Raw genomic sequence first — 17,759 nt, forward strand, 5'->3', positions numbered from 1 at the left:
GCACCATCTGTGGGCTTTGGGGTTTTTTTTGGTCACGGCCCCAGTGTCAGATCCCCGTGCGCTCAGCCTGGACGTGTCTCGCAGTCCAGCGCCTCCACAGAGACACTTTTCCTCAGCTTCCACCCCGTGTGCTGGAGCTGCAGCCTCATTCCTCGCATTTCTTTCCCCCCTTCTCCCCACCCCGCAGCTTTTCCGGGGTCCAACCTCCAGCCTGGAGGGCCGGCAGCTGCTGCTGCTGCTATTCGGGGCTTCCCCCGGCGGCTCCCGCGTGCTGGGAGGATTTCATTTCCTCGGGAGCACGCACAGCACGCCCCTCAGCATCATCTGTTGGCTTCTTCACCCCTGGTTTTGCCTCCTGGAGCTCACGGAGAGCCCGGCAGCGTTGGAGCATCTCCTGGCAGCATCTCCCCACCCCCTGCGTCGCGGGGAGGGCACCGCTGCAGGCTTCTCCTCCTGATTTCTCCGCATTTTCCCCAAAATGCACGTTGTGGTGGGCAGCTCGGGGAGCTCCGGGAGCATTCGATCCCAGGTCTTGATGCAGCAGCAGCGCAAAGTTCTGCTCCCAAACTCTGCTCCCCAAAAATTCGCCTCCCTTCGCTGCCGCCACCTCCGGCTCCACCTCACATCGTGCGCGGCGGCTCCAGGAGCTCCTCGCGTCCTCCAGGGTGCTCTGCAACCACTGCAGCGCCCTCTGCACCTTCCTCAGGGGCTCTGCTGAGTTTCAGAAGGCTGCTCGAAGGGCGCACGGCCCCTTTTTTGGGGACAAATCCCCTGCTCTGGCTTCTCCCCGGCCCTCGGCACCGCTGCGTCCGTGAGCGACGCGCGCGCGGGGGGGGAGCCGCTCCGGCACGCGCCCGCCGCGGCGAGCTGCCTCCCTCCCTCCCTCCCTCCCTTTTTCCACGGAAAAGGAAACGAATCCTGCCTCCGACCGGCAGGAAAAAAGAGAAAAAAAAGCTGAAATTGGGAATTTCAGGAGCTGTGAGGCGGACGCGGGCGGGTTGGTGCCGGGCTGTGGCGCTCCCCGAGCCCGGGGAACGCGTGGGAGCCGGGGAAGGCAGCGGGGTCGCGGCTCTGCTGCTTGGTTTCCTGCTTTATTATTTTTTTTTTTTTTAAAATCAGGGTGTGCTCTCCTGGCTGCAGAGGCAGAGCCAGCCCCAACCCTTGCCGGGCGCTCCCCACCTCGCAGCAGGGAGCTCCAAGTGACCTCAAACATCCCCGGCACGGAGGGAGAGCGCGTGGGTTGACGCCGCTCGCTTCCAACCATCACCGGAGCTTGGGATCCGCACCCGAGGGCGCAAAGGGGAAGGAGAGGCGAGGCTGGGAGGGGGCTTTGCGTGCAGCTCTCCTCTTCTTTTCGGGGCTGGGCGGCCTCGCCTGGTCCCAAACACTCTTCACGGTGATTTTTTCGCTCCCAAAACCACCTCTCCTCCTCCCCACGCGCGGGCAGCTCGCTGCAGGTGCCCCCCAGCTCGCCCCTCTCCCGAAACGCCCCCGGTCACCTCGCTCCCGGCGTGCCACCCGGGTGATTTTGAGGTTATTTCTTTATTTCTGCTTGTTTTTTCCCCCCCCAAGAGAGGGAAACGCCGGGGCTGCTGCTCCCAGCTTGGTTTTCTGGCTTCCATCACGCTCTCCCTGCGTGCGGGGCGGCTGCGGCGGGGTTTTCCCGTGCCGTGCCAAGGGGGGGGCTGCTCTGGAAGTCGTCTGCGACCTCCCTGCGTGTCTGCTGCTGGCTGCGCTGGGATGATTGAAAGGAAAAAAAAAACCCAAAAGCCTCCCTAGGCTGATGTAAGAGTTGCAGGGACTCGGGCTGTGTGTGGGACTCGCCTGCACCTCAATTCCTGCACCGGGCGTCCCCATGGGGAGGGAGTTTGGAGCCGTGCCGTGGGCACTGGGGAGCTCGTGGCCTCTCTCAATCCGTGCTCACTGCAAATCCTCAAAGTCTGCGTGGAGACACTTTGCTTTCCCCTCCGACTCAAAGCTTTGGGGTTTTGCTGCCTTTTCCTGAAGCCTCCCCCTTTTCAGAGCCCGGGAGCTCCCGGCCGCCGCCGAGTCCTGTTGCGACTCGCGCCCCGAGCCCTCGGGGGAGCTGCTCCCTGCTCCCCGCCCTAAAAAGCCCTCAGCCAGCCAGAATAACCTCGGCTGCTAAAACGCTGCTGTAAGAGGAAAATTTGGGGCGCTTCCTTGCTCTTCGCTCCTTCCAGAGCATCAGCTGTGCTCCCGGAGCCACGCACAAAGCATTTTGGGGCTAGGCTGTGCTTTTCGGGGAGGGCACCGTCAGCAGGCGCCATGGGGCATCTCCCTGCTGCCCTCCAGGATCTGCGGGCTCCTCGTGAAGCCCTGCGGGACTCGGCGAGACGCTCGCCCTCCAGAAAATTGGGGGCTCGCAGGCAAACCTCGGCCAAAAGGCCGGCCAGGATCCTTCTCCTGCTCCCTCACAGCTCCCCAACAAATTTTTTTTTGCGCTGGGGATATCCAGAGGCGACCCTGGCGCGCCATCGCCCCGTTCCTTAGGGCTCTTGGCCCCCTTTTCGTGGAGACGAATCCTCAGCACCCCCGCCACCACATCCTGCTGCTTCGTGCCCCCTTCCAAAAAGCCAAAGCGACTCCGAGCAGCCAAAAACGGGACACGGGGGACACGGGGGACACGGGGGACATGGGGGACGCGGGGACACGCGCCGTGGGCTGCGCCCTCGCTCCCCACTGCCTCTTGGTGCCCTCGGTGCTGAGCGGGGAGCCGGCGCGGGGCCATCTGCTCCCCATTAGGGGCCGTTTGATGTAGGTACCCGGGACGAGGGAGGGGAAGAGGGGCTTTGATGTGCGGCCAGCAGGGCCGGCCCTGCACTAATTCACTTCGCTCGGGAGAGCTCCCGGCCGTAAAAGCTGCCCCGGCGGCGTTTTAGTGAAGCCCCGCGCTGCTTTTACTGCCGGGGCTTTTTCGGCTCCTCCGAGGGCTGCTTCCTGCCAGCTGACACGGCATTCTTCGGGGTGAAGTTTCTGCTTTTTTTTCGGCGCTAAACACTTAAAAAAAAACAAAAAAAAAAAACACACAAAACCAAGGGGTTGTGTTTGTGGGGCGGGTGTTGCTCGGTGCAGGGTGGCGCAGGGATGCCGGGCGGCACCAGCTCCGTCCCCAAACTCCATTAAAGGGGCAGAAATTAAATCCGGGAGCTGCTGCCTTCGCTTTTGGGCTCGGTGCTCGGAAGGGAGGGCCAGAAATTCCTCCGGAGCTCCCTGCCTCCCGCCGCGGCCGCGGGTCATTTCCGAAAATGCCCTCTCCAAACCTGCTGCTCGCCGAGCCACGGCTCGGCCAGGGGCAGAAACCGGGGGTTTGGCGGGGCGAGATGGTGCCGGCGAGGGGAGGAGGAGGCTTCCTCCAGCGTTCCTGGGATGGCCGAGCGCCGCAGCCGAGCGCCTGGCTTTGATTACGGCGCCGAAGGAACTCGAGAGTTGCTCAAAGCAGCCCCGGGGGTGAGGAGGGACGGGGCGCAGCACGCGGGGCGCAGGCGGTGGCACCCCCGGCCTCTCCCCACAATTGGGCGTCTCGGGGCGCCGAATTTGGCCTCGTGCCACCCTTTTCCCAACGCGGGGCTCCTCTCCGGGCCGGAGGAGCAGCAGGGCTGGGACGCAGAGGGGATCCTGCAGGCACCCAAACTCTTCCCACCCCGCATTACGAAGCGCCACGGAGCCACCCGCTCGGAGAAAGTCGCCGATTCCCCTCCCTCTCATTGCGCCTTCGCACGCACGAAATAAATAGGGGAGGGGGGAACCCCTCCGGATTCCTCCCCCCCCACCTCCTCGCCCGCAGCTAAACATATTTTAGGCTAATAACGGAGACCGCAGAGCTCAACCCCTCCCTCCCCGGGCCAGCCTGGGCTCCCAGAAGCCGCCCTCTCCGCGCAGCCATTTCCCAAAGCAAACAATAGGGGCGAGCCGGGCGGATTTGGGGAGGTGGGCGCCACCTCTGCTGGGGGGGATTTGTCCTCGGGAGCGCGGGTTTGGCTCCGGGGGAAGGGTTAAGGGACGCTGGGGACATGGGGTGGTGGGACGGGTGCCGCTGGGTGCAGGCTTGGTGGCGAAACCCCCGGTTTTGGTAACGCGGCGTGCCGCTGAACTAACGCTTTTTGGCTGCCCTGTTGGTGTTGGAGCTCATCCCAACCCCAAAAAACAAGGTCAGGGGAAGCTCGTCCCCCCGTGTGTAAGCTGGGAGCACATCAGAGGGTTCCCTTTTGGGGAGGGAGAGGTGGCCCCGTGGGCTGTGCCTCTCCGTCGGCTCGCCGCCGCCCGCCCGCGCGCGTCTGCGTCTGGAGCCGGCCCGGCAAAGCTTCGTTAATTATTTTAATTTTCCTCCTATCGTTTTATCTCCCTTTTTTCCCCTCCCCGTTCCAGTCTTCCAAGAAGCCCAAGACAGCCGAGGCAGACACGTCGAGCGAGCTGGCTAAGAAGAGCAAGGAAGTCTTCAGGAAAGAAGTGAGTTTCCCCAGAGCCCCGGGCGGGCGACGTGCCGCTGCGAGGCACAGGCACGGGGCCGTGTGGGCTGATTTGGGGCATCCCAGCACCAAAACGCCCAGCGTGGCACCTGGCCCGATGCTGTGGGATGGGGAACGGGCGGAAAGCTGGTGCTGATCCCTCTCTCCCCGCCCGCAGATGTCCCAGTTCATCGTGCAGTGCCTCAACCCCTACCGCAAACCCGACTGCAAGGTGGGCCGGATAACCACGACGGAGGACTTCAAGCACCTGGCACGCAAGGTAACGCGGCTCGGGGTTGCGGAGAGGTTTTTGGGACGAGGGAAGGAAGGGAAACGGGGGCTGTTTGTCCATGGGGAGCTTTAACAAAGGCGCTGGGGAGGGCAGCGAGCGTGGTTTTGGCGTGCGTGGTGCCGCTCCTTGACCCTCCTCTCCTCCCGCGCAGCTGACGCACGGCGTCATGAACAAGGAGCTGAAGTACTGCAAGAACCCGGAGGACCTGGAGTGCAACGAGAATGTGAAACACAAAACGAAGGAGTACATTAAGAAATACATGCAGAAATTCGGGGCCATTTACAAACCCAAAGAGGACACGGACTTGGAGTAACCCACCACCAAACCCCCCCCTCTCCGGGGCCGGGCGGGCGCGCGCCCCTCTCCGCCGCCGAATCCCCCTCCCCAGATTTGACACCGACCTGTGAATTTCTGCAGAAGCGGGGCTGTCCCCACGGCCCCCCGAGGAAGAGCGGGGTGGGAGCGCTCTTCCCAGCCCTTCCCCACCTCCTCTCCCCAGGCTGACCCGGGCGCCCACCCCGGCGGTGCTGTTCGGCGCGCTCCCCGCGCGCATCTCGTGTCACCAAGACCTGTATTATATTTTAACGTGTATGTGAATATATTGATAATTTTGTTCTGTTTTTATTTTTATTTTTATTTCTCGCTTTTAGCCCAACACGTGCTGATATCACGGGAACACTTTGTAAGGATAGTTTCGTTTTTTTTTTTTTTGTGTTTTGTTTTGTTTTGTTTTGTTTCCTCGTTTCGTTCTGCCAGGTTTAATCTGTTATCATGTAAATATTCAGGAACAGGCTGCCCCTGGATTTCCGGCCGGCCTCGTGCTATGTTGATAAAGATTGATTTTACTGCTTAAATCATTTTACTTTATTCAATTTTTACTGAACTTTTTATGTAAAAAAAATTAAAAAAAAAATAAAATAAAATGAAATCAACACCGTACCTGGCCTGGAAAAGGTGTCTGGGCGCGGCAGGAGGTGGCAAAGGGTGGTGGTGGCACTGCAGGGTGGCCCTCCTCAGCATCCCTCCCCATTTGGGGATGGGGACCCACCCCCATCACCCTTTTTGCACCCCCGTGAGCCCCAAAACGCAGGGGGTGGAGGGGTTTTGGTGTCCTGGAGCAGCTTGGGGTCCCTGGGTGCTCCTCACCCCGCTGGGTGCTGGGGCAGCCGCTTCCAGCCCCTCGTGTACCCCCCCCAGGGCCCCAAGGGCAGGGGGACACGGGGACAGAGGGGACACGGGGATGGAGGGGACACGGGGACGAAGGGGACGCGTCACGGTGACAAAAGGAGCGACACCAAGGCACGTCTGGCTGTTTAATGCACCCCCTCTCCCCCAAAATACAAAAAAGACCTTCCCCCCCCCACCCCACGCTCCTAAAAAAGTACAAAAACACCTTAAAAAAGAACACGCGGCGCCAGACCGCTGCCGGCACCCGGTGGCTCGCCCGTCCCCAGGGGACCGCGGGCGGCGTCCCCGAGGGGCTCGGCGCCCCCAAATCCTGGCGGTGGCCCCAAAAGCCCCTCGGGGGTGTGCTCACACCACGGAGCTGGCGTCCCCCGGCCCCGCCAGGCGCTCGGCCACGTCCTGGCGGCCCACGGCGGCCAGGGCCAGGCAGAGGGCTTCCAAGGTGGCCCCTTCGGTGGCCGCCCAGGCGGCGAGCAGGGTGCGGGCGGGCGCCTGGCCCCGGGCGAAGGTGCCAATGGCTTCGTCCCCGTAGCCCAAGCGGGCGGCCAGGCTGCGCCAGTCGCCCCCGGGACCCCCGGTTTCCAGCAGCTTCTCCACCTCCTCCTGCCGCTGCGGGGGCAGCGCGCCGTAGGGACGCCCCTCGGGACGGGGTGCTGAAAGGGAAGGAAGGGGTCAGCGTCGGCACCCCGAAATGCGCCGTGTCCCACCCCAAAAAGCAGCGTTGCTGCTCCTACGGCGTCTCCTGCAGCTGGGTGTGGGGGCTCCCCGATCACACGTGGGGGCTGTCCCCCTGTGATGCTCCCCGGGGGGTTGGGTGTCCCCAAATCCCACCCCAGTGCTCCCCAGGGGGGCTCCCCAACCCTATCCGGGCGCTCCTCAGGGCACGGGCACTGCACCGAGGTGCTGCCCCCCAAGGTGCGGGTGCTCCCCAACTCCAGGGGATGCTCCATGACCCCATTTTTGTGCCCCTTACGCTGCACCCCAACCCCACACGGGTGGTCCCCAGATTATGGGCACTCCAGATGCTCCCTGACCCCTCCCTGCGACCCCAAAACCCCCCTCCGGATGCCACCAGCCTTAGGGTACTCCCCAACCCCATCCCGGGGTGGCCAAAACCACCTCGGGGGACAATCCCATCCCCAAAACCGGTGTCCCCCTGGGGGCGGGGAGGACGCTGCTCACCTTTGCCGTGCTGGTGGGGCTCCTGCAGGCTGTGGGTGTCCAGGAAGACGCCGCTGTCGCTGTGCAGCTTCTCGCCCTCGGGCACCGTCCCCAGCTCCCCGGCGCGCGCCTTGGCCAGCTGCTGCTTCTGCCTGCACGTGTGCCAGCTGCACGGGACCCCCCCCCGGTCACCCTGCGCCCCCCCAAAAAACCCCTCCACGTCCTCCCCCTTCGCCCCCCGAAACCTTCAAACCTTACCACTTGAAGGCCACGTAGGCGAGGAGCCCCACCACCACGGCGGCCAGGATGGAGCAGTAGACGGGGATGATGTCCTTGCCCGTGTCCTCGGGGGGGGGCAGCATGAATTCGGAGGAGGCGGCCGAGGCGGTGGGGGCCGCGCTGGCCCCCGGGGCCGGCTGCCGCTGCCGGGGTTCCTTTTGGGGGTCCCCCTCCGCCCGCTTCAGGATCTGCAGGTCCTTCTCTGCAGGGATAAAGCCCCCCCCCCAGCCCACGGCAAAAATGAGGGGAGTCCCAATGATCCACCCCCCCCTCCCACCCAGCTCTGCTGCCTCAGTTTCCCCTGGGAACGGGGGCAGGATGGGCAGGGGGGTCCCCAAAACAGCCCCCCAGGGATGCTCCACGGGGTTTTGGGGGGTTGGGAGGAAACCAGAGCCGGGGAATGGAACAGAGAGGCCCCCACCCCCCTACCCCAGCCCCCCCCAGGCCCTCCCCATCCCTTCCTGGCCACATCAAAGCCCCCGCGCCGGCGCTGCCGGGAGCATCTGCTCGGCGCGCGGGGCCGCGATGACAGCCGCGGGGCGGCAGCTGCCGGTGGCCCCCGTGAAGGGGGGGGGCGCAAATATAACTCTGGGGGGGGGGGGGCTCAGAGGGGGCTCGGTGCCTCGGTGCCACCCCTTACAAACTCAGACATCCCACGCGAGCCCCGGGAGGGCGCAGGATTTTGGGGGGAAAACCTCACCAGGGTTTTCCCTGCCGTGCGCCCTGGTGCGCACCGCGGGGCGCGCGCGGGCACCGTGGGGCTACGGACGGGTAAACCGAGGCACGGCGAGCTCGGCCGCGTCCCCACGGCTCTCACCCATGCAGAGGGTGTTGGAGAGGCGGCTGCAGGCGCGGATCATCACCTCGCCGGGCCCGCAGGCGGGCTGGCAGGGCAGGCAGGGCGCCTCGGCGCTGCGCTCCTCCGAGTAGAAACCTTGGGGACACGGCCGGCACTCGGCGTCCTGCGTGGGGGCGCAGGGGCGGACGGCGCCGTAGCCCTCGTGGCACAGCCGGCAGGGTTGGCACGGCCTCCCCGGGCCCGTCCCGTTGCCGGCGGGTGGTCGGTAATGCCCGCGGGCGCAGCGGGAGGCGCAGAGGGTGTCGTGGGTGGCCGTGCAGGGCTGGGCGAGGGGCTGCGACGGGGCGCAGGGGGTGCAGGGCCGGCAGGGCTCCAGTGCGCTGCTCACCGCCGAGAAGGTTTGGTCTGAGGAAAAAAGGGGCGAGGGGGGTGAGAGAGGGGGTGGTGGGGGGGTATGGGGACGGGGATGGTGGATGGGATTGATATGGGGTCGGGGAAAGGGATGGGGATGGTGGGGATGGGGTTGGGAAAAGGATGGGGGTAAGGGATGGGGATGATGGGGATGGGGACATGGATGGGGATGGGAATGGGGACGAGGAGGATGGGGACTGGGATGGGGACAGGGACATGGATGGGGACAGGGACAATGGGGACAGGGACGGGGTTGGGGACATGAATGAGGATGGGGATGGGGACAAGGATGGGGATGGGAACGATGGGTTTGGGGAGGATGGGGAGCAGGATGGGGACATGGATGGGGATGGGGATGATGGGGATGGGGACGGGGACATGGATGGGGATGGGGACGATGGGGATGGGGACATGGATGGGGATGGGAATGGGGACTGGGACGATGGGGACAGGGACATGGATGGGGATGGGGACAGGGATGGGGACAGGGACATGGATGGGGACAGGAATGGGGATGGGGAGGATGGGGACTGGGATGGGGACATTAATGGGGATGGGGACATGGAGGGGGATGACGGGGACAATGGGGGCAGGGACAGGGATAGGGATGGGCACGGGAATAGGGACATGAATGGGGACATGGATGGGGACGGGGATGGGGACAGGGACAAGGATGGGGATGAGAATGGGGACGGGGACATGGATGGGGACAATGGGGACGGGGACAGGGACTCACTCTCGGCGCAGGGCTCGCACTGGGTGTTGGTGCGGCCGCAGGGCACGGCCACCCCGAATCCGGGGGGGCAGGAGGCGCAGCACTCCCCGTCCTCCGTGTAGGTCCCGCTGGGGCACTGCTGGCTGCGCGCCGGCACCTGCGGGGAGAAGGATTAATTTTTTTTGGGGTGGGGGTCAAAAAATCCGGGTACCCCCACGCCCTCCGTGCCTCAGTTTCCCCTTTATCTCCGCCCTGCGTTCAGGGACGGATCCTGCACCGCGGACCCCAAAACTCGTTCGGGGCCCCCCCCAAAAATAATTTTGGGGTGCTCACACGGCGATGCCCCCACCCCATGAACAAAGGCGCTGATTGCGGCCCCCCCCCAGCGCCGGGTCCCGGCGGGTGGGGGCTGGGGGGGGGCGGTCCCGAGGGGCCCCCCCCGGGTCCCAGCTTGCGGCCAGATGGGGACGGGGAGGGGAGGGGAGGGGAAGGGGAAGGGGGGGGGGGGAGGCCGCTCCCACGGGGGGAGAGGGGGGGAAAAAGGGAGAAAAAGGGAGAAATGGGGAGGAAAAAGGGAAAAGGGGGAGGGAAAAGGGGGAAAAAGGGAAAAAGGGAAAAAGGGAAGGAAAAAGGGAAAAGGGGGGGGGATAAAGGGAAAAGGGGGGGTGAAAAAGGGAAAAAGGGGGAGGATAAAGGGGAAAGGGGGGGGAGGAAAAAGGGGGAAAAAGGGGGAGGAACAAGGGAAAAAGGGGGGTGAGAAAGGGGAAAGGGGGGCAGGAAAAAGGGAGAAGGGGGAGGAAAATGGGGGAAAAAGGGAAAAGGGGAAGGGGGAAGGAAAAAGGGGGAGGAAAAAGGGGAAAGGGGGGTGAAATAGGGAAAAAGGGGGAGGATAAAGGGAAAAAGGGGGAGGAAAAAGGGGAAAGGGGGGAGGAAAAAAAGAAAAAGGGGGAGGGAAAAGGGTGAAAAAGGAAGGAAAAGGGGGAAAAAGGAAGGGAAAAGGGGGAAAAAGGAAGGAAAAGGGGGAAAAAGGAAGGGAAAAGGGGTGGCAGGAGCAGCCCAGCCCCGGCCCCCCCGGACCTGCGGCGGGCAGAGCTGCAGGGCCAGCAGGAGGCAGAGCGGGGCCCGGCCCCGCCGCATCGCGGCCACGGGCACGGGGCCGAGCCGGGCCGAGCCGCGCCCCCGCGGCCGCTGCTGAGCGGGGAGCGCCCGGAGCCGTCCCCGGGCACGGCTCGGCCCGGTTCGGGGCAATTCAGGCCGATTTATCCCGGTTCGGCTTGTCCCGGCTCGGTTCGTCCCGGTTCGGCTCGGTCTGTCCCGATTTGTCCCGGTTCGGCTCGCTTTGTCCCGGTTTATCCCGGTTTGTCCCGGTTCGGCTCGGTTTGTCCCGATTCGTCCCGGTTTGTCCCGGTTCGTCCCGTTTGGCTCGGTTCGTCCCGATTTGTCCCGGTTTATCCCGGTTTGTCCCGGTTCGTCCCGGTTCGTCCCGATTTGTCCCGATTCGTCCCGGTTTATCCCGGTTCGTCCCGGTTCAGCCCGGCTGGTCCCGGTGCTGCTCCCTTATCCCGGCTCGGCTCGGTTCAGCCCAGCCCGGCTCGGTTCAGCCCGGCTCGGCGCGGCCCCGCAGGGAGGGGCGAGGCGCCACGCCATTGGCTGCCGCCGGAGGGGGCGGGGCCGGGGGCGGGGCCACGCCCGGCACGGCTCGGCACGGGTCCGGCCCCGCTGGGGTTGGCCCGGGTGGGAGCCGAGGGGGTTGGGGTCAGCCCCTGGCCCTTGTGTGGGTGTAGGTACGGTGTGGGTAGGGGTAGGGGTAGGGGTAGGTATGGTGTAGGTAGGGATAGGTGTTGGTGTACGTATGGTGTGTGTAGGGGTAGGTAGAGGTGTACATATGGTGTGTGTAGGGGTAGGGGTAGGTGTACGTATGGTGTAGGTAGGGGTAGGTGTATGTATGGTGTGTGTAGGGGTAGGTGTAGGTGTAGTTATGGTGTGTGTAGGGGTAGGTGTAGGTGTATGTACAGTGTGTGTAGGGGTAGGTGTACATGTAGTTGTACATACGGCGTGTGTAGGGGTAGGTAGAGGTGTACATATGGTGTGTGTAGGGCTAGGTGTAGGTGTACGTATGGTGTAGGTAGGGGTAGGTGTATGTATGGTGTGTGCAGGGCTAGGTGTAGGTGTATGTATGTTGTGTGTAGGGGTAGGTGTACGTACAGTTTAGGTAGGTGTATGTGTAGGTGTACATACAGTGTGTGTAGGGGTAGGTAGAGGTGTACATATGGTGTGTGCAGTGATAGGTGTAGGTGTACATACGGTGTGTGTAGGGGTAGGTGTATATGATAAGTGTATGTATGGTGTGTGCAGAGATAGGTGTATGTGTACATACAGCATGTGTAGGTGCATGTGTAGGTGTACATACAGTGTGTGTAGGTGTACATATGGGGCGTGCAGGGATAGGTGTAGGTGTACGTATGGTGTGTGTAGGGGTAGGGGTATGTGTAGGTGTACATACAGCATGTGTGGGGGTAGGTACAGGTATATGTGTTGTGTGTGCAGAGGTGGGTGTAGGTGTATGTGGTGTGTGTAGGGGTAGCTGTACGTATTGTGTATGCACAGATAGGTGTAGGTGTATGTATGGTGTGTGTAAGGGTAGGTGTATGCACAGTGTGTGTAGGTGCACGTGTAGGTGTTTGCATGATGTCTGTAGGGATAGGTACGGGTGTACATGTGGTATATGTAGGGCTAGGTATAGGTGTACGTGTAGGTATACGTATAGGTGTACGTGTGGTGTGCGTGTAGGTAGGCATAGGTGTGCGTATAGGTGTGCGTGTAGGGGTAAGCATGGGTGTACATAGGGTGTGCAAGTAGGTGTAGGTGTGTGTAGGTGTATATGAGGTGTAGGTATATGGTACATATGGTGTGGGTGTAGATGCACATATAGGTGTGCGTGTAGGTGTACGTATAGGTATAGGTGTACACAGGGTGTGCGTGTAGGTGTAGGTATAGGTGTGTACATATGGTGTGGGTGTAGGTATACGTATAGGTATGTGTGTAGGTGTAGGTACAGGTGTATGTATAGGTGTAGGTATGTGTGTAGGGACAGGTACAGGTGCACACAGTGGTGTGTGTAGGGGTAGGTGTGTGTAGTTGTACAAATAGGGGTGTGTGTAGGTGTGTACAGGCATATATAGGGGTGCAGGTGTAAGTATAGGGGTGTGCGGGGTGTAGGGGTGTGTGTAGTTGTACCAATAGGGGTGTGTGTAGGTATAGGTGTGCATACAGGGATGTAGCTGTAGGGATAGGTGTGTATAGGGGTGCATATAGGGGTGTGTAGGGCCGGGTGTGTGTAGGGCTGTGTGTGTAGGGCTGTGTGTAGGGCCGTGTGTGTATAGGGCCGTGTATAGGGCTGCGTGGCCACTCGGGCCGCCCCATTTCACCCACCCCACTCCCACCGTGTCCCCAGGACCCCGTCCCCACCCCAACCCCATCATCCCAGGCTGGGCAGTTCCCATAGGGCAGCCGCATTGGGATGAGCCGGCTGACATCACCCAGCCCCGGCTGTGCCCCAAAACCGCTGGGTTTCACCCCAAAGAGCCCAGAGTGCCTGCAGAGGGGGAGAGGAGCTTTATTGACCCCTCCTGGGTGGCGTGGGTGCGGGGCATGGGGGTGGGTGCAGGGTCTTGGGTTGGGTACGGGGGTCTTAGTGTGGGGTCTTAGTGTAGGTTTGGGGTCTTAGTGTGGGTACAGAGTCTTTGTGTGAGTATAGGGGTCTTAGTGTAGGTTTGGGGTCTTAGTGTGAGTATAGGGGTCTTAGTTTGGGGTCTTGGTGTGGATATGGGATCTTGGTGTGGGTACAGGGTCTTGGTGTGGATATGGGATCTTGGTGTGGGTACGGGGTCTTGGTGCAGCTATGGGGTCTCAGCGTGGCTGCAGGACCTCGGGGTGGCTGCAGGAACCCCGCACGGTGCAGGACCTCGGCGTCAGGATGACCTCTACCAGCCGCGGACCGGGTGCCATAGGGCCACCACCTCGCCCTCCTCGTGCACGTAGTACACCGGGTGCATGGCAGCCGTGGCGCAGGCCTGCGGTGCGAGAGGAGGTGCCACACACACCCGGGGGGGGGACAGCGGGGGGACAGGGCAGCGGGGGGGGACACCACTCACGTGGAAAGGGACGAGGGCCAGCACGGTGCCCACCGGGAACCTCCCGAAATCCACCTGCCCGCCGACGGGCTCCAGCAACCCGTGCTCCTGCGTCAGCCCCACCAGCCTGCGGGGACGCGCCGTCAGGTCCCCGTGCCGTGCCGTGCCGTCACCCCGATCCCTCCCCCGGTGTCCCCAAGGCTCACCGGAGCTGGGGGTGTCCCTCGACGGTGGCACAGCCGGCGGGGGACTGCGCCCACCCGTGCAGGCTGAGCGCCGTCCAGCCGCAGTCCAGCAGCAGCTGGTTGCGGTGCGGGTAGTGTCCGATCACCCGGGTGAGGACGCGGATGGCCACGTCCTGGGGCTGGCAGGAGCCCAGCAGCGTCTGCTGGAGGTCTGGGGAGAGGGCGTAGAAATGGGTAAAGGGGGTCCCAAAAAAGGGGGGACGCCGGGGGAGGTGGGGGGCGCGGTGGGACTCACCGTAGAAGATGTAGTTGCCCGGGTGCACCTCGGTGAGCTCGGACATCTCGGGCACCGGGTGGCTGCAGGATGGAGTGGAGCCGATGCTGGCTTGGGGGCACGGCACGCCGGCCTGGCGCAGCCTGGTGGCACGGGAGGGGCTGTCACCACCCCCGGGGATGGCCGAGGGGGATGTCACCCCCCCGGGCACCGTGGGTTGGTGGTGGCTGTGTCACCCATGGGTGCCCCGGGGTGTGGCAAAATACGAGCGCAAAAGGGGACCTTGACGCATTTGGGGAGCCCCCCAGGATGTACAAAGGGGGCATCCAGATGTGCCCGGGCGCCCCCAAACTTTTATGGGACGCACCGGTGAGTTTTGGTGTGCCCCCCAAGATGTGCAAAAGCTGCCCAAATCAGGCAGGGTCCCCCCAAAATGCTCCATTTGCCTCCCCCCCCCTTTTTGTGCCTTCTCCACCCCATGCGCCAGAGCCCCCCAATTGTGCCCAGGACCCCCTGGTCTCACTCTCCTGGGTTTGGAAAAGTGGGGGCACAACGGGTTCCCCAACGGGACCCCTCCCCACTCCCACACACCCCTGGAGGGCATTTTGGGGCATTTTGGGGCTTTTTGGGCTGCAGCACGTCCCCGTTGTCGTGCGCCTCGGGGACCCCGCTGACCTCCCGGGGCAGCGAGAGGCATCCGGCTGCAATTCGCTCCGGGATGCGAAATCCCCCTCGTCCCTTCCCCGGGGACAATAGGGGGGGGGACACACAGAGCCCACTTCAAAGGGGGCCGGGGCATCCTCGTCCGGCTCCCCGGGGCGCCGGGGGCTTTGTGGGGTTTTGGTTTATGGCACCGGCAGGAAGAGGGCGATTTGCATTTACAGCCGGGGCCCTCTCGGGGCTGGGGTTTTTATGGGATCGGAGCCGGCCAAGGGGGTGGGAGATTAGGGGATGTTTGGGGGGGGGGTTGGGACAAGGACTCACGCGGCCACAAAGTCGAGGACGGCGGCGGTGGTGGCCCTGGCGATGTCCTGGATGGCGGGCACGCCGCTGCAGCCGTAGGTGTTCCCGCAGTGAGCGTAGACCCCAACCAACGTCACCTCCTCTGGAGCCTCCTCCGCGATGGCCCGGGCCAGAGGGAGGGCACCGGGGTCCGTGGGGCGCACGCCGGCTGCCGGCAAGGGGATGGGGACGGGGATCCGGCTTAAAAATGTGGGGTTGGGGGGGTCCCATTGCCATGGGGAGGGGCTGAAAGGGTCTATTTGGGATATGGGGTGTGGGGGGACGTGAAGGGTGTGCCTGCCCCCATGGAGCATCCTTGTGGGGTGTGGAGAGAGGGGTTTGGGGTCGGGGTGTGATGCCCCGTGTTGGCTGAGCTGATGGGGTTTGGGGGTTTGGGGTTTGGGCATCTCGGCCCTGTGGAGCATCCTTGAGGTGGGTGGGTGTGAATGGGGTTTGGGGGGGCCTTAAATATCCCATGTTGGCTGAGATAGTGGGGCTGGGGGCTTTGGGCTCGCCCTGGAGCATTGTTGGCGTGGGTGGCTGCAAATGGGGTTTGGGGGCTAATGGCTGAGCTGCTGCGGATGGGGGCTTTGGGATTGGGGGCACCCGGAATCCCTCCCCCAGGGAGCAGCCTTGGGGTGGGTGAAAAGGGTTTTTTTTTAGGGGGGCTAATGGATGCGTAATGGCTGAGCTGCTGGGTTTGTGGGTTTAGGGACTGATGGGACACGCCTGCCCTGAAGTGAGGGGTGAAAAGTGACTTTTGGGAAGCCTGAATGCTCCATCGGGGTCAAGGCGCTGGTGGTGTGGGCTGTGGGGTTGGGGCCTCACGGGACATCCAGGTGGCTGGAAACGGGGTCGGGGGCACACGGACCCACTTTGGGGCTTTGGGACATCCCCACAAGCGGGCTGGTAAGGAACGATGGGACGAGGAATTTTGGGGGCCACGACTCAACCACCCTATCCGTGCTGCTCCACGGGGACCGGCGGCACCCGGCCCCCACCCCAAATCCCTCTCCCCCGTGCCCGTCCCCACCTCTGCCGTTGCCGCAATCGAGCTTGAGCCAGACGAGCCAGCGCTTGCCGCCGGCCAGCGGGCGCTGCCGCAGGCACTGCAGGGCCCCGGGGCTGTCCAAAAGCACCTGGAAGGCTTCGAGGCGCTGGGCCAGCTGGGCGCACTCCTCCAGGCGCCCCGTTGGCAGCGGGTACGCCAGCAGGATGTCATCGAAGCCCCCGTCGGCGAAAAAACGCGCCTCGGCCAGCGTGGAGACGGCGATGCCGCGCCGCGTGCCGCCCGTGGCCAGCGCGCCGCCCTCCCTGCCGGGAGAGGGGGAAAAAAAAATAAAAATAATAAAAAAAAAATAAAAAAATAAAGGGGTTTGGGGTGGGTCTAGGTGGAAAGAAGAAGGTTTTGGGGGTGGCGGCACTCACAGCGTCTTGTGGGTCTTGACGTGGGGACGCAGGCGGAGGCCGAGGGCTCGGCAGCGCTCCTGCATGCGCTCGGCGTTGCGGCGCGCCACGGCACGGTCGATGGCGAGCGCCGGGGTGGGCAGCGTGGCCAGGCGGGCGCCCAGCCACATGGTGGGACTGTTTTTTGGGGGAAGGGGGATGGTCCCGGCACCCCTCTGTGATCCTATGGGGGTGGGGGTGGGATTTGGGGGTGCTGGGAGGCGGGGGAGTGTTGTAAAATGGGCAGGGTGCATGGGATGGGGACACTGGGAAGACTGGGATGGGGACATCTGGGGCAATGGGGACAGGGAGATTTGGGGCTGGGGAAGCTGGGGACAGGGACATATGGGGCACTGGGACAATTGGGACTGGGATTGGGACAGCTGGGGACACTGGGACTGGGATTGGGACAGCTGGGGCTGGGGCATCTGGGATAGGGACGCCTGGGATTGGGACACCTGGAACATTGGGACACTGGGAAGACTGGGAACAGGGACACCTGGGACTGGGAAGACTGGGACTGGGACATCTGGGGCACCTGGAACAGGGACACTCGGGACTGGGACACCTGGGTTTGGGATAGCTGGAGCAATGGGAACAGGGAGAGCTGGGAAAGGGACACCTGCTACTGGGACACTGAGGGGAATGGACTGGGACACTCGGGATTGGGATCTACGGCACAGGGACAGCTGGGCCCAGCCTTTGGGGTCGGGGACACGGGGACCACGGCCACCGCAGGCTCTCCCCATCCCTCCAGCAGCCGTGTCAGAGACCAAGACCCCTCGGGGAGCGACGCAGGGGAGCTGTCGCGTGCCTCAGTTTCCCCCACCGCCTCCAGCCCTGCCTCCCTCCCTCCCTCCCCGTCCGTCCTTCTGTCTGTCCGTCCGTACCTCCGCCGCCGCGGCTGCTCCCGGCTCGGCTCCCGGCGGCCTCTGGCTGGTTGGGCTCCACGTGACGCCGTGGGCACCCGCGGCCAGCCCCGCTCGGGGACAGAGGTCGCTGCCAGCCGTGGGGCCCCGGAGGTGCCGGGGCAGGGGAGGACACGGGCGCCGCGGGGGGCCGGGCACGGGGACGGGGACAAGGTGGTGGTGGCGGTGGCGTCTGTGGGGACAGCAGCCAGCCCCCCGTGGGGGTCCTGTGGTCGTGGGGACGAGGGGATGCGCGAGCCCCTCCCCGGGAGGTGGGGAAGGGTTTTTTTTTGTTGTTTTTGGAGGGGTTGTGGGGATGGGGAGGGAGGGGGGGATGGTTGCGCTCGTGGCACCGCGGTGCTCGTGGGGACCCGGCTGAGACCCCACACGCTCGTGACACGTGTGCCTGCTGGGACGGGAGGTGGCTGCCGCGTGTCCCCGTGTGCCAGTTGGGGACACGCGGGGGCCGCTGGCCCCCTGCCCGGAGCACAGCCCGTGCCAGG

General features: G+C 63.7%; 3 protein-coding genes across 4 annotated transcripts in view; 1 reads left to right on the forward strand and 2 right to left on the reverse strand.

The window, feature by feature from the left end:
- Positions 1 to 5,683, forward strand: part of SETD2 (SET domain containing 2, histone lysine methyltransferase) — a gene marked incomplete at its 5' end in the record, with an annotated part of 50,803 nt that extends 45,120 nt beyond the window's left edge. For both annotated transcript variants that reach the window (XM_082753685.1, XM_082753684.1), the window contains 3 exons: positions 4,387 to 4,467; positions 4,645 to 4,746; positions 4,910 to 5,683. In XM_082753685.1, coding sequence (XP_082609811.1) covers positions 4,387 to 4,467; positions 4,645 to 4,746; positions 4,910 to 5,071 — 345 coding nt within the window. In that variant the 3' untranslated portion in view covers positions 5,072 to 5,683. The remainder of the gene's footprint in view (positions 1 to 4,386; positions 4,468 to 4,644; positions 4,747 to 4,909) is intronic.
- A 457-nt stretch (positions 5,684 to 6,140) lies between these two features.
- On the reverse strand, positions 6,141 to 10,903 carry LOC309875394 (tumor necrosis factor receptor superfamily member 16-like). The gene is made up of 6 exons (XM_082754783.1): positions 10,386 to 10,903; positions 9,330 to 9,465; positions 8,201 to 8,587; positions 7,363 to 7,585; positions 7,126 to 7,271; positions 6,141 to 6,596 (listed from the first exon to the last, which is right to left on the reverse strand). The coding sequence occupies exons 1-6, from the start codon at positions 10,443 to 10,445 to the stop codon at positions 6,292 to 6,294; spliced, it is 1,257 nt and encodes a 418-aa protein (XP_082610909.1). The 5' UTR covers positions 10,446 to 10,903; the 3' UTR covers positions 6,141 to 6,291.
- Positions 10,904 to 13,222: 2,319 nt separating this feature from the next.
- Positions 13,223 to 16,542, reverse strand: LOC309874721 (D-serine dehydratase-like). The gene is made up of 7 exons (XM_082753205.1): positions 16,331 to 16,542; positions 15,936 to 16,216; positions 14,885 to 15,071; positions 13,922 to 14,043; positions 13,648 to 13,837; positions 13,463 to 13,568; positions 13,223 to 13,381 (listed from the first exon to the last, which is right to left on the reverse strand). The coding sequence occupies exons 1-7, from the start codon at positions 16,477 to 16,479 to the stop codon at positions 13,292 to 13,294; spliced, it is 1,125 nt and encodes a 374-aa protein (XP_082609331.1). The 5' UTR covers positions 16,480 to 16,542; the 3' UTR covers positions 13,223 to 13,291.
- Positions 16,543 to 17,759: the final 1,217 nt, after the last annotated feature.

The sequence above is a fragment of the Aythya marila genome (genome assembly GCF_965140915.1).
Source record: "Aythya marila genome assembly, chromosome: 2".
Classification (NCBI taxonomy): domain Eukaryota; kingdom Metazoa; phylum Chordata; class Aves; order Anseriformes; family Anatidae; genus Aythya; species Aythya marila.

What these genes read in the sequence shown, in the direction of transcription:
- LOC309875394 (XM_082754783.1), bottom strand. Translation starts at nt 10,445, where the DNA reads ATGCGGCGGGGCCGGGCCCCGCTCTGCCTCCTGCTGGCCCTGCAGCTC. An exon ending in CTCCAACACCCTCTGCATGG is followed by an intron (nt 7,586 to 8,200) that starts GTGAGAGCCGTG and finishes TTATCCCTGCAG; the next exon opens with AGAAGGACCTGCAGATCCTG. An exon ending in GCCCCACCAGCACGGCAAAG is followed by an intron (nt 6,597 to 7,125) that starts GTGAGCAGCGTC and finishes CTTCCCTTTCAG; the next exon opens with CACCCCGTCCCGAGGGGCGT.
- LOC309874721 (XM_082753205.1), bottom strand. Translation starts at nt 16,479, where the DNA reads ATGTGGCTGGGCGCCCGCCTGGCCACGCTGCCCACCCCGGCGCTCGCC. An exon ending in GTCAAGACCCACAAGACGCT is followed by an intron (nt 16,217 to 16,330) that starts GTGAGTGCCGCC and finishes CTCTCCCGGCAG; the next exon opens with GGAGGGCGGCGCGCTGGCCA. An exon ending in CGATTGCGGCAACGGCAGAG is followed by an intron (nt 15,072 to 15,935) that starts GTGGGGACGGGC and finishes CCTTGCCGGCAG; the next exon opens with CCGGCGTGCGCCCCACGGAC.